Below are 10,600 nucleotides of genomic sequence, written 5' to 3'. Positions count from 1 at the left end.
GTATTTTTAGTAGAGACGGGGTTTCACCATGTTAGTCAGGCTGGTCTCGAACTCCTGACCTCAGGATCTGCCTGCCTCGGCCTCCCCAAATGCTGGGATTACAGGCATGAACCACTGCGCCCGGCCTGGGTGAGCACTTCTGATACACTTTCCATGCACTCTAGAAGGGACCTAATGAGTAAATATATTAAGGATAATGGGTTTCTCTGTGTTGGAAAAGAGAATTATAAATATAGACATATAGAAAGGGGAGAGATCAAAGTGAACCCTGTGGCTTTGGGCTGGAATTGGAAGTATCCATGTGAACTCCGATTTTGGTAGACAGATAAGGAGAGGCAGGGAGGGAAGGAGAGAGGGAGGAGGAAAGGAAGGAAGGAGGGAAGGGAGGGATGGAAAGCCGGCGGGGGGAGGAAGGAGGGAGAAATGGGAGGGGAAGGGAAGAAGGAGAGAGAGAGAGGGAGGCAGGGGACAGGAAGAAGAAGGAGGGAGGAAGGGGAGGAAGGAAAGTCCAGGCTCTTTCTGCTGAGAAGGTTTAGATACAATCAGACCCAGTAAAAGTAAAAGCAAGCACACCGAACACTCAGAGCTTGGTTTCTCAACACCGTTCTATACGAAAAGGTGAATTATTCAAAGCCTGTGTACAGAAAACATAAGAGGAACTTGGAATGTTTTTTTTTTTTTTTTTGAGACGGAGTCTTGCTCTGTCGCCCAGGCTGGAGTGCAGTGGCCGGATCTCAGCTCACTGCAAGCTCCGCCTCCCGGGTTCACGCCATTCTCCTGCCTCAGCCTCCTGAGTAGCTGGGACTACAGGCGTCCGCCACGTCGCCCGGCTAGTTTTTTGTTATTTTTTAGTAGAGACGGGGTTTCACCATGTTAGCCAGGATGGTCTCAATCTCCTGACCTCGTGATCCACCCGTCTCGGCCTCCCAAAGTGCTGGGATTACAGTCTTGAGCCACCGCGCCCGGCCGAACTTGGAATGTTTTTTGTGCCAAAAAGCAAAAATGTGCCCAAGGAATCAGGGAATGTGCCAACAATACTCTGAAGCCACTTCGAAGGCACTCCCATTGGGTAGAAACGATTTTCATCAATTGTAACCTATGGAAGAAAACAGGAACTACTGAGTTCATGCTGACATAATTAAGTAACCAAATGGAGGACAAGGAATGCAGGTTCCAATGGACTCACTTGGTCCCCGTTTGTCACACAGATCTTCTTCCTGCAGACCTGAGTGGCCATCCAGAGTCATTTCCCCTCTGCCTGAGGAATATCCTTGGCATTTATTTATTGTACTGAAGCTGTGTTAGAGATAAATTCCCTCCACTTCCACTTGTCTCAAAGTATGTTTATTTGACCCTCAGTTTTGAAGGATATCTGTCCTAGATATAGAGATCTGCTTTGATTTTTTTTTTCAGCAATGTAAAGATTCCCTATCGTCATCTCCTGGTTTCCATTTGCCATGAGAAGACAGCCATTGTGTCCCCCCCATTTATGCCCTGTATTAGTCCATTCTCACATTGCTATAAAGAACTACCTGAGACTGGGTAATTTATGAAAAAAAGAAGTTTAATTGGCTCATGGTTCCACAGGCTGTACAGGAAGCACGGCTGTGGAGGCCTGAGAAAACTTCCTTTTTTTTTTTTTTTTGCCCAACTGGAGTGCAATGATGCAATCTCGGTTCACTGCAACCTCTGCCTCCTGGGTTCAAGCGATTCTCCTGCCTCAGCCTCCCAAGTACCTGGGATTACAGGTGCACACCACGACACCTGGCTAATTTTTTGTATTTTTAGTAGAAACGGGGTTTCACCATGTTAGCCAGGCTGGTCTCAAACTCCTGACCTCAGGTAATCCTCCTGCCTCAGCCTCCCAAAGTGCTGGGATTACAGGCGTGAGCCACTGCACCCAGCCAGGAAACTTTCAATCATAGTTGAAAGTGAAAGGGAAGCAAGTAAGTCTTTACATGGCCAGCAGGAGAGAGAATGAAAGGGGAAGTGCTACACACTTTTTTTTTTTTTTTTTTTTGAGATGGAGTCTCGCTGTGTCTCCCAGGCTGGAGTGCAGTGGCGTGATCTCGGCTCACTGCAAGCTCCGCCTCCCGGGTTCACGCCATTCTCCTGCCTCAGCCTCCCAAGTAGCTGAGACTACAGGCGCCCGCCACCACGCCCGGCTAGTTTTTTATATTTTTAGTAGAGACGGGGTTTCACCATGTTAGCCAGGATAGTCTCGATCTCCTGACCTCGTGATCCACCCGCCTCGGCCTCCCAAAGTGCTGGGATTACAGGCTTGAGCCACCGCGCCCGGCCGCTACACACTTTTAAACAAGCAGATCTCCTGAGAACTCACTCACGATCACAAAAACAAGGGTAAATCCATCCCCGTGATCCAATCACCTCCAACCAAGCCCTACCTCCAACATTGGGCATTACAATAATGCCACATGAGATCTGGGTGGGGACACAGAGCCAAACTATATCATGCCCTGTCTTTTTTTGTTTCTTTGTTTTGAGATGGAGTCTCACTGTGTCGCCCAGGCAGGAGTGCAGTGGTGTGATCTCGGCTCACTGCAAGCTCTGCCTCCCGGCTTCATGCCATTCTCCTGCCTCAGCCTCCCCAGCAGCTGGGACTACAGGCGCCCGCCACCACACTCGGCTAATTTTTTTTATTTTTAGTAGGGACGAGGTTTCACCGTGCTAGCCAGGATGGTCTCGATCTCCTGACCTCGTGATCCACCCGCCTCGGCCTCCCAAAGTGCTGGGATTACAGGCGTGAGCCACTGCGCCCAGCTTGTTTGTTTGTTTTTATTTTTTTTATTTTTTATTTTTCTTGAGACGGAGTTTCGCTCTTTTTGCCCAGGCTGGAGTGCAGTGGTACGATCTCAGCTCACCCCAACCTCCACCTCCCGGGTTCAAGTGATTCTCCTGCCTCAGCCTCCCGAGTAGCTGGGATTACAGGCATGTGCCACCATGCCTGGCTAATTTTGTATTTTTAGTAGAGACGGGGTTTCTCCATGTTGGTCAGGCTGGTCTTGAACTGCCGACCTCAGGTGATCCACCCGCCTCGGCCTCCCAAAGTGTTGGGATTACAGGCGTGAGCCACCACGCCCGGCCTGTTTGTTTGTTTGTTTTTAAAGAGAGATGAAGACTCACTATGTTGCCCAGGCTGGTCTCAAACTCCTGACCTCAAGTGATCCTCCCACCTCGGCCTCCCAAAGTGCTGGGATTACAGATGTGAGCCACCAAGCCTGGCTGTGTCCTGTGTTTTACCCACAGATCCTCTTAAATTTTTATCCAAATCATTGGTTGGCAGTGCTTTGACTGTAATGTCCCTAGGTGTGATTTTTGTGAGGCTTTTTTTTCATCCCGCCTGGGTTTCTCTGAGCCTCTGGGCTATCTAAGTTGATGTTTTCATCAAGTTTGGGTTATTCTGGCCACTATTTCTTCATATATTCTCACTCTCTTTTCTTTCTCAGGCTAGTTTACATTTTTTATCTTGCCCCACAGATCTTTGAGGTGCTGTCAACCATTTTCTTCTCTGTTCCTCAGATTGGATAATTCACATTGATTTGTGCTCAGATTCACGGACCTTATTTTTGCCATGGCCAATCTCCTATTCCTTCCAGTAAATTTTTCACTTATTGCACTTTTCAGTTCCATAATTTTTTCTTTTTTATAATTTCCATTTCGCTGTTGATTTCCTGATCTGATCTCCTACGTTCACTCCTTAATTCTTTCTTTATCAATTAGTCCTTTAATACTATCATGTCGGCCGGGCGCGGTGGCTCAAGCCTGTAATCCCAGCACTTTGGGAGGCCGAGACGGGCGGATCACGAGGTCAGGAGTTCGAGACCATCCTGGCTAACACGGTGAAACCCCGTCTCTACTAAAAAATAAAAAAAAAAACAACTAGCCAGGCGAGGTGGTGGGCGCCTGTAGTCCCAGCTACTCGGGAGGCTGAGGCAGGAGAATGGCGTAAAAACCCGGGAGGCGGAGCTTGCAATGAGCTGAGATCCGGCCACTGCACTCCAGCCTGGGCAACACAGCGAGACTCTGTCTCAAAAAAAAAAAAAAAAATACTATCATGTCACTATTTCTTTCCTTAGAGTATATCTTGCTTTTTTTTTTTTTTTTTTGAGACGGAATCTCGCTCTGTCACCCAGGCTGGAGTGCAGTGGCACGATCTCCACTGACTGCAAGCTCCGCTTCCCGGGTTCCTGCCATTCTCCTGCCTCAGCCTCCCAAGTAGCTGGGACTACAGGTGCCCGCCACCGCGCCCGGCTAATTTTTTGTATTTTTAGTAGAGACAGGGTTTCACCATGTTAGCCAGGATGGTCTCGATCTCCTCACCTCGTGATCCGCCCACCTCGGCCTCCCAAAGTGCTGGGATTACAGGTGTGAGCCACCGCGCCCGGCCTATCTTGCTTTTTTAAAATTACTTATAATGGCTGCTTTAGACCTTTATCTTCTGAATACAACTTTGGGTCTTCTCAGTATCAGTTTTTAGTAACTTTCTTTTCTTCTTCTTTTTTTTTTTTTTTTTTTTTAACATAGGTCATATTTTTCTGTGTCTTTGGACGCCCAGTGACTTTTGGGCAGGATGTTGTTGATGATGGCAGCCCTGCATCTACTGTCACCGTCTAAACTGACTGTTGTTCTGGGATGAATTGTGCCCTCCCAAAATTCCTGCGATGAAGCCCTGGATCCCATGGTCACTGTTTCAGGAGACGGGACTCTTAGGAGGCGATCGAGATTAAGTGAGGTCAAAGGGTGTGGCCCTAAGTTAACAGGGCTGGTGTCCTTATTAGGGGAGAAAGAGGCACCCAGAAAGCACTCCCCCCCAGGAGAGGACGCAGCGAGGGGCTGCCTTCTGCGAGTGGGCAGGAAGCCCTCACCAGAAACTGCATTTTCCGGCACCTTAATCTTGGACTTCCACCCTCCAGAACGGTGAGGAAATACTCTTCTGTTGTTTAAGGTGCCAATCTGAGCTATTTTGCTACAGGAGCCTGAGCAGACAGCGAGAGTGACAGCCCCTCGGGCAGGAAGTCCAAGTCCAGGCTAAGCTCGTTGAACCTGTGGGCCTCAGCCGGGCACAGCTGCGCAAAGTCACGGCTGTTTCCCAGGAGCCCCTAACTTGTCAGAATGCAGCCTCTACATGTCCCTCCTGTGGCTCTCGGGGGGCACGATTCTGGATTTGAGGCGCATCTAGGGTGCAGTCCTTGTTCCTAGAAGGGCCTTTCTGGTGTCCCAGTCGATGCTGGGGGCTGCCAAGGTCCCCCGACTTGGGCGGTTCCCCCCACGGCCCCCAGCACCACTCAACCTCAGGTATCACTTTCCGCCGCCCTGAGGCAGCCACCCTCGTAAGCCCTGGGTTGTCTCACCTGCGTATATGGGGGACCGGCTGATCCCCAGGGGCCTGGGCGCAGAACCTCTGGTATGACACCTGCCACTTTCCTCGCCCTTCCCGTGTCCCAGTTCAGGGGGGAAGAGAAAGTGATGCCGTCGGCTGGCGGCAGCCCAGGCCACGGGGTGAGAGCCCACCGTGGAACCGGACACTGAGCAGGGCTGGGCAGCTGGAGATCCAGGGAGGCCGGAAGCAAGACCCATCAGGTAGGGCCTTGCGCACGGGCCGTGAGCCTGGAGCCCTGGGCAGTGGGGAGCCATGGAGGATGCAGGCAGGAGGGGTGTGGCCTCCATGCATTTGAGACACCTGCTGAGACTCCACCAGGAGCCCTGTTTCTGTCTCTGGTCTACACCCTGGGGCAGCCTGACCACGACCCTGGCAGGGCAGGAGGGCAGGGGCTGCTACCTTGTACGTGAGCCATGCTGTTTGTCCAGTAGCCACAGAAAACACACCTCCTATTGCCAGACCTGGGGCAGGCACGTCCCCCCACACCTGTCACCCATTGGCTCTCAGGAAAGACACACCAGGCAGCGGCTAGACATCACAGTTTATTCAGAGCAGGTGCAGGTGACCCGGTGGGCAGGGTGCCCAGGAGGGGCCAGGGTGGGCGGGGGCTCTGAGCCTCTTGGTCTGAGGCAGAAACTCCATTAAATCAGCTCCTGCGACACAAAAGTGTGGGGGCTCAGGCCCGTGTGGTCTCTGGAGGCCCCATGGGGCAGGGATGAGGGCCACGTGTCGGGGGCTTCTGTCCTAGCTGCCTGGCTTTGGGCAAAGCACTCAGCTCCCTGAGTGCCTTCTCAATCTGCAAAGTGGGGTGACAGTCCCAACCTCTAGGGCCAAGACAAAGCGAGGTGAGGGAGACTCTGGATTCTTGCAGTGCCCGACAGAGGACCCTGAGGCAGTCCCCGCAGGACCTGTGCCCGCCCCCGACAGGACCTTCAGGGACAGAAGCAGCCAGCAGTCGTGCACGGAACACCGAAGAAAAGGCGCCATTTCTGCTCGCCTGCCCACCCAGCTCTGCACCCCATGACCCCAGCCTCCCAGCGTCCCTGCCTAGCAGCCTAGGGTCACCACCCTGGAGGCTCCAGCTCTTTCCAAACCAGGAGACAGACTCATCTCTGGGGCTGCCCACCAGTGGTGTTCAGGCTCCTGTTCACAGGAAGGGGTGAACAGGCCCCACCCCAGGGCTGGGAGGTGGAGCTACGGGGGGCTCCTGACAGGGCCAGGGACTGGGCTGGGGGCCTGGGGACTTCAGTGCAGGCCAGGGTCGGGGGTCAGGCTCACCTCCTTCAGAAGCTCGGCACACCGCCCTGCGTGATAAGGCCAGCGTGAGGCGCTGCAGAGCCAACCCACAGGGCCCAGCCCAGCCTCCACCCCAAGGACCCTGGGCTCACCAGGCCGGGCCGCCAGGTAGAGACCAGTGTCTGCCGTCAGCTCCCGAAACCTCCAGAACCCCAGCCGGTCCTCATCCTCCAGGCTCCGAGCTGTGGGGCACAGGGGGGCTGGGTGGGCAGTCCCTGGGCAGGCGGCAGCTGGGCAGAGCCCCCCAAGGCCAAGCTTACTGAAGTACTTGAGGACGTGAAAGCTCCTGCCCCGCCACATCAGGGACACCCGCAGGATGGCATAGCCCTCGTAGTCGGTGTCCAGCACGTGGATCTCTCTGTGGCCTTCAGGAGCCGGCCATGGCGTTGGGGGAGACCTCTGAGGGGGATGGACCTCGAAGGCCAGGGTCTGCAGGGTCTAACTCCATCCAGCCCCCACCCAGTCCCAGCACTTGAGTCGTTGGGGACACTACAGAAGCTTTTGAAGGATGATCCAGTGTGTTGGTGGGAGAATGGGAAGGTCTGGGGCATGAAATGTGCAGGGAACAGCATTGGGAACAGTGCAGGGAACCGTGCAGGAAACAGCATGGGGAACAGTACAGGGAACAGCATGGGGAACAGTACAGGGAAACAGCACAGAGCACAGTGCAGGGAACAGCATGGGGAACAGCACAGCACAGGGAACAGTGCAGGGAACAGCATGGGGAACAGCACAGGGAACAGTGCAGGGAACAGCAAGGGGAACAATAAGGTCTAGCTGTGTGCACAGCCAGGCTCCACTTGCCATGACAGGGCAACTGCACTTACCAGGAAAAGCAAATTTTCCCATAGTGTCTATTTCTGAGCCCACAATCTTCTCTATCTCACAGCTTCCTGAGCTGAAAGGAAGCAAAGTGCCCATCAGGAAAATGCCAGCCTGTGTCCCACCTGCTAGGCTCCTTCCCGGAATGGGGCCTAGTCTTTAGGAAGGGCACAGGCAGCACTGTGGAGCATCCCAGGGCCTGGATCAGGATGAGGTGGGGAATGTGCCGGGTGGGGGCTGCACCGGCCTTCCCTTGGGGACTCTGTTCCCTCCAGCCAGCCACCTGCCTCATGCCCCTTTTCCTTCCTTATAAGTTCATGGGACTTTATTAAAACACTATGCTTACCTTTGGGAGAAAATTCAGATCCAGGAGCCTGGGAGTCGAGGGCCCAGGCAGGTGGGCAAAGGGAGGGCTGGCTCACCGGCAGGACGGCACTCAACCCAGACCCCATGCTGCAGTGGGTGCAGCGGCCCACGCCCAGTCCCCGGCCGTGCATGCCTCTTCCTCTCCAGCAGCCCCCAGGCCTCTTACCTGTTATATGCGACCTTCACGGTCAGGTTACTCCCGTTCAAAGTGAGGAACAAGCCCTCCACCCGCTTTGGGGCCATCAGCACCAGACTTTGATAGGAGGCCACACCGACTTCCCGCCAGAATCCTCCAATCTAGAGAGATGCGGAGCCCGGCCATGAGCTGGGCAGTGGGTCTGAGACCTCCAGGGGCATTCCACCAACCCCCAGGCAGGGGCCTGCTGGGCTCTGACAGGTCAGCAGATGGCCATGAGGCTCGACGGTAAAGCAGCAGGACATCTGTGAGCCCAACTGTCCCCAGGTGTGTGTCCTTCCAAGCCCAACTGTCCCCAGGTGTGTGTCCTTCCAAGCCCAACTGTCCCCAGGTGTGTGTCCTTCCAAGGGGTCCCTTCGAGCCATCAGACAGCAACGCCGAGAGGGCGGCTCCTCCCCACCGGGCCATCTAAAGCTGCTGAACAGGCCCTGGGGCTTCCGGGGCATTTGGGGAGGAACCACAGGCCCTGCCTGACCTCGGGGGCAGGACCCAGGAGCAGGGGCCTGGAACAGAAAGCCTGCAGGGTGCGGCGGAGTGAGAAACGGCAGGAACGGGGTGGCTCAGGCAGCGCAGCTCACCAGCCTGCCAACCACGCCAGGGGAGGGGCCTCCTGCCCTCAGCAACCTGCCCACAGCCGGGACTTCCACTGAGACTTTTAAAAACCCGATCATTTGGCCGGGCGCGGTGGCTCACGCCTGTAATCCCAGCACTTTAGGAGGCCGAGGCGGGCGGATCACAAGGTCAGGAGATCGAGACCATCCTGGCCAACACGGTGAAACCCCGTCTCTACTAAAACTACAGAAAAATTAGCCGGGCGTGGTGGCAGAGGCGCCTGTAGTCCCAGCTACTCGGGAGGCTGAGGCAGAAGAATGGCGTGAACCCAGGAGATGGAGCTTGCAGTGAGCTGAGATTGCGCCACTGCACTCCAGCCTGGGCGACAGAGTGAGACTCCATCTCAAAAAAAAAAAAAAAAAAAAAACCCGGTCATTTTCGGGAGGAAAGAATCTTCGTCTCCAGCATCTACCTTCTTTGGGCCTGCCAATGTGTGCCTGGCCCAGCAGCCGACACAGACTCAGCAGAAAAGAAAATGCCACTAACAGGAAGTGTCTAGCCGGGCACCAGCGTCCCCACGAGCTCCCCACACCAGGAGAGGCCTCCTGCCCTGAGCCTGCGGGGCTGGGGGTGTAGGAGGGGCCCCACCAACGAAAAAGGAGAAGCCACCTTCTGCCGGTCCAGCTCCACCATGGCTGCTGCCACCTGCGCCCAGAGCACCACGAGGACACCCAGGATGGTGCACGGCAGCCTGGCCTCCATGGCGGGGTCCGGGCTCCAGGCTCCTCTGCTGCACAGCCTGGGCCGACTATATACAGACAGCAGAGGCTCGTGCGCTCACCCAGGAATGTCATCAGGACAGCTTAGCTGCTGGCTGCTCAGACTTGGGTTTCTGCACAAGCGTCATCCGGCCCTAGTGACACCCACGCCCACCGCAGGGGTTAGCCTGGCCTAGACAGCAGCCTGCCCGGCCACCCTCCAGGTGTGTGGACAGCAGTGGATGCTGCTTGGGCCGTCTGGGGGCCTGAGAGGAGGAGGAGCTCCACCCACACCACCTGGGGCTCGGTGACCCCCCCTCACCCCACAGGACACTTGTTTGGGCTCGTTCTGGCCTGCCCTGCGAGGGCTGTGGGCACTGACGGGCAACGGACCAGAGCCCCCAGCACCTTCCTGTGCCACCCCACACCCGGCCCTTTGAAATGTGCGCCAGACACAGTGGGTAGTCAGAGCTCCGGAGGCCAGAGGCACAGTGCCAGTGACCAGAGTGGCAGTGGGGAGGGCCTCTGCTGCGCCAGACATCACCCAGGGCCAGTGCGGAGCCAGGCCCTGGAGCCTGATCACCCAGGCTTGCAGCCAGTCTGGCCTCTTCCGGGCTGTGCAGCCTTGGATAAGTTACCCAACCCTTCTGTGCCTCGGTTTCTTGATTTTTTTTTTTTTTTGAGACAGAGTCTTGCTCCATCGCCCAGGCTGGAGAGCAGTGGTGTGATCTCGGCTCACTGCAACCTCTGCCTCCTGGGTTCAAGCAATTCTCCTGCCTCAGCCTCCTGAGTAGCTGGATTACAGGCGTGCACCACCACACTCAGCTGTCTTGTATTTTTAGTAGAGACAGGGTTTTGTCATGTTGGCCAGGCTGGTCTGGCACTTCTGACCTCAGGTGATCCGTCCACCTCAGCCTCCCAAAGTGCTGGGATTACAGGCGTGAGCCACCGCGCTGGGCCAGTTTCTTGATCTTTGAAACAAGGAGCACACAGGGTAGCTACCTATGTCTATGAGGTTGGCTGTGGAGCGCCCAGGCTGGCTGGCAATCCCCTGGCCACAACTGTGACCCATTTCCAGGGGTATAAACCAGGTGCCCACAATCACATCAGTGCGGCGGGGGAGGCGCAAAACCCAAATGGGCCTAACTCCCCAGCCTCCTGCAGCTTTCCCATCTCCTGCACCCGGAGCCTGTGTGCCCAGCAGAGCCC

General features: G+C 55.4%; 1 protein-coding gene across 4 annotated transcripts; it reads right to left on the bottom strand.

The window, feature by feature from the left end:
* Positions 1-5,932: 5,932 nt before the first annotated feature.
* On the bottom strand, positions 5,933-9,932 carry LCN8 (lipocalin 8). 4 transcript variants are annotated; one of them, XR_003115963.1, is made up of 7 exons: positions 8,404-8,636; positions 8,052-8,338; positions 7,525-7,595; positions 6,958-7,195; positions 6,790-6,879; positions 6,680-6,705; positions 5,933-6,054 (listed from the first exon to the last, which is right to left on the bottom strand). XR_003115963.1 is itself a non-coding variant. In XM_025360045.1 (7 exons), exons 1-7 carry the CDS (start codon positions 9,930-9,932, stop codon positions 6,043-6,045), a joined length of 522 nt encoding a protein of 173 aa, XP_025215830.1. In that variant the 3' UTR covers positions 5,933-6,042. The 4 variants fall into 4 exon arrangements, 3 of the variants coding, with proteins under 3 accessions (XP_025215830.1, XP_025215829.1, XP_025215828.1); XM_025360045.1 differs by lacking the exon at positions 8,404-8,636 and adding an exon at positions 9,846-9,932 and having other exon boundaries at positions 6,958-7,062; positions 8,052-8,182; XM_025360044.1 differs by lacking the exon at positions 8,404-8,636 and adding an exon at positions 9,303-9,674 and having other exon boundaries at positions 6,958-7,062; positions 8,052-8,182.
* Between the last annotated feature and the right edge of the window lie 668 nt (positions 9,933-10,600).

Source organism: Theropithecus gelada, chromosome 15 (genome assembly GCF_003255815.1).
Source record: "Theropithecus gelada isolate Dixy chromosome 15, Tgel_1.0, whole genome shotgun sequence".
Lineage (NCBI taxonomy): Eukaryota > Metazoa > Chordata > Mammalia > Primates > Cercopithecidae > Theropithecus > Theropithecus gelada.
Note: the sequence above shows the minus strand (reverse complement) of the source record. Positions and strands in the feature narration are given on the sequence as shown.

Bases quoted from the DNA above. Each gene is read 5' to 3' on its own strand.
- LCN8 (XM_025360043.1), bottom strand. From the start codon at position 9,395: ATGGAGGCCAGGCTGCCGTGCACCATCCTGGGTGTCCTCGTGGTGCTC. The intron at 8,183-9,302 runs GTGGCTTCTCCT...GCATCTCTCTAG, and splicing joins TGGAGCTGGACCGGCAGAAG to ATTGGAGGATTCTGGCGGGA. The intron at 7,063-7,524 runs GTAAGTGCAGTT...CGGCTCCTGAAG, and splicing joins GGGAAAATTTGCTTTTCCTG to GCCACAGAGAGATCCACGTG.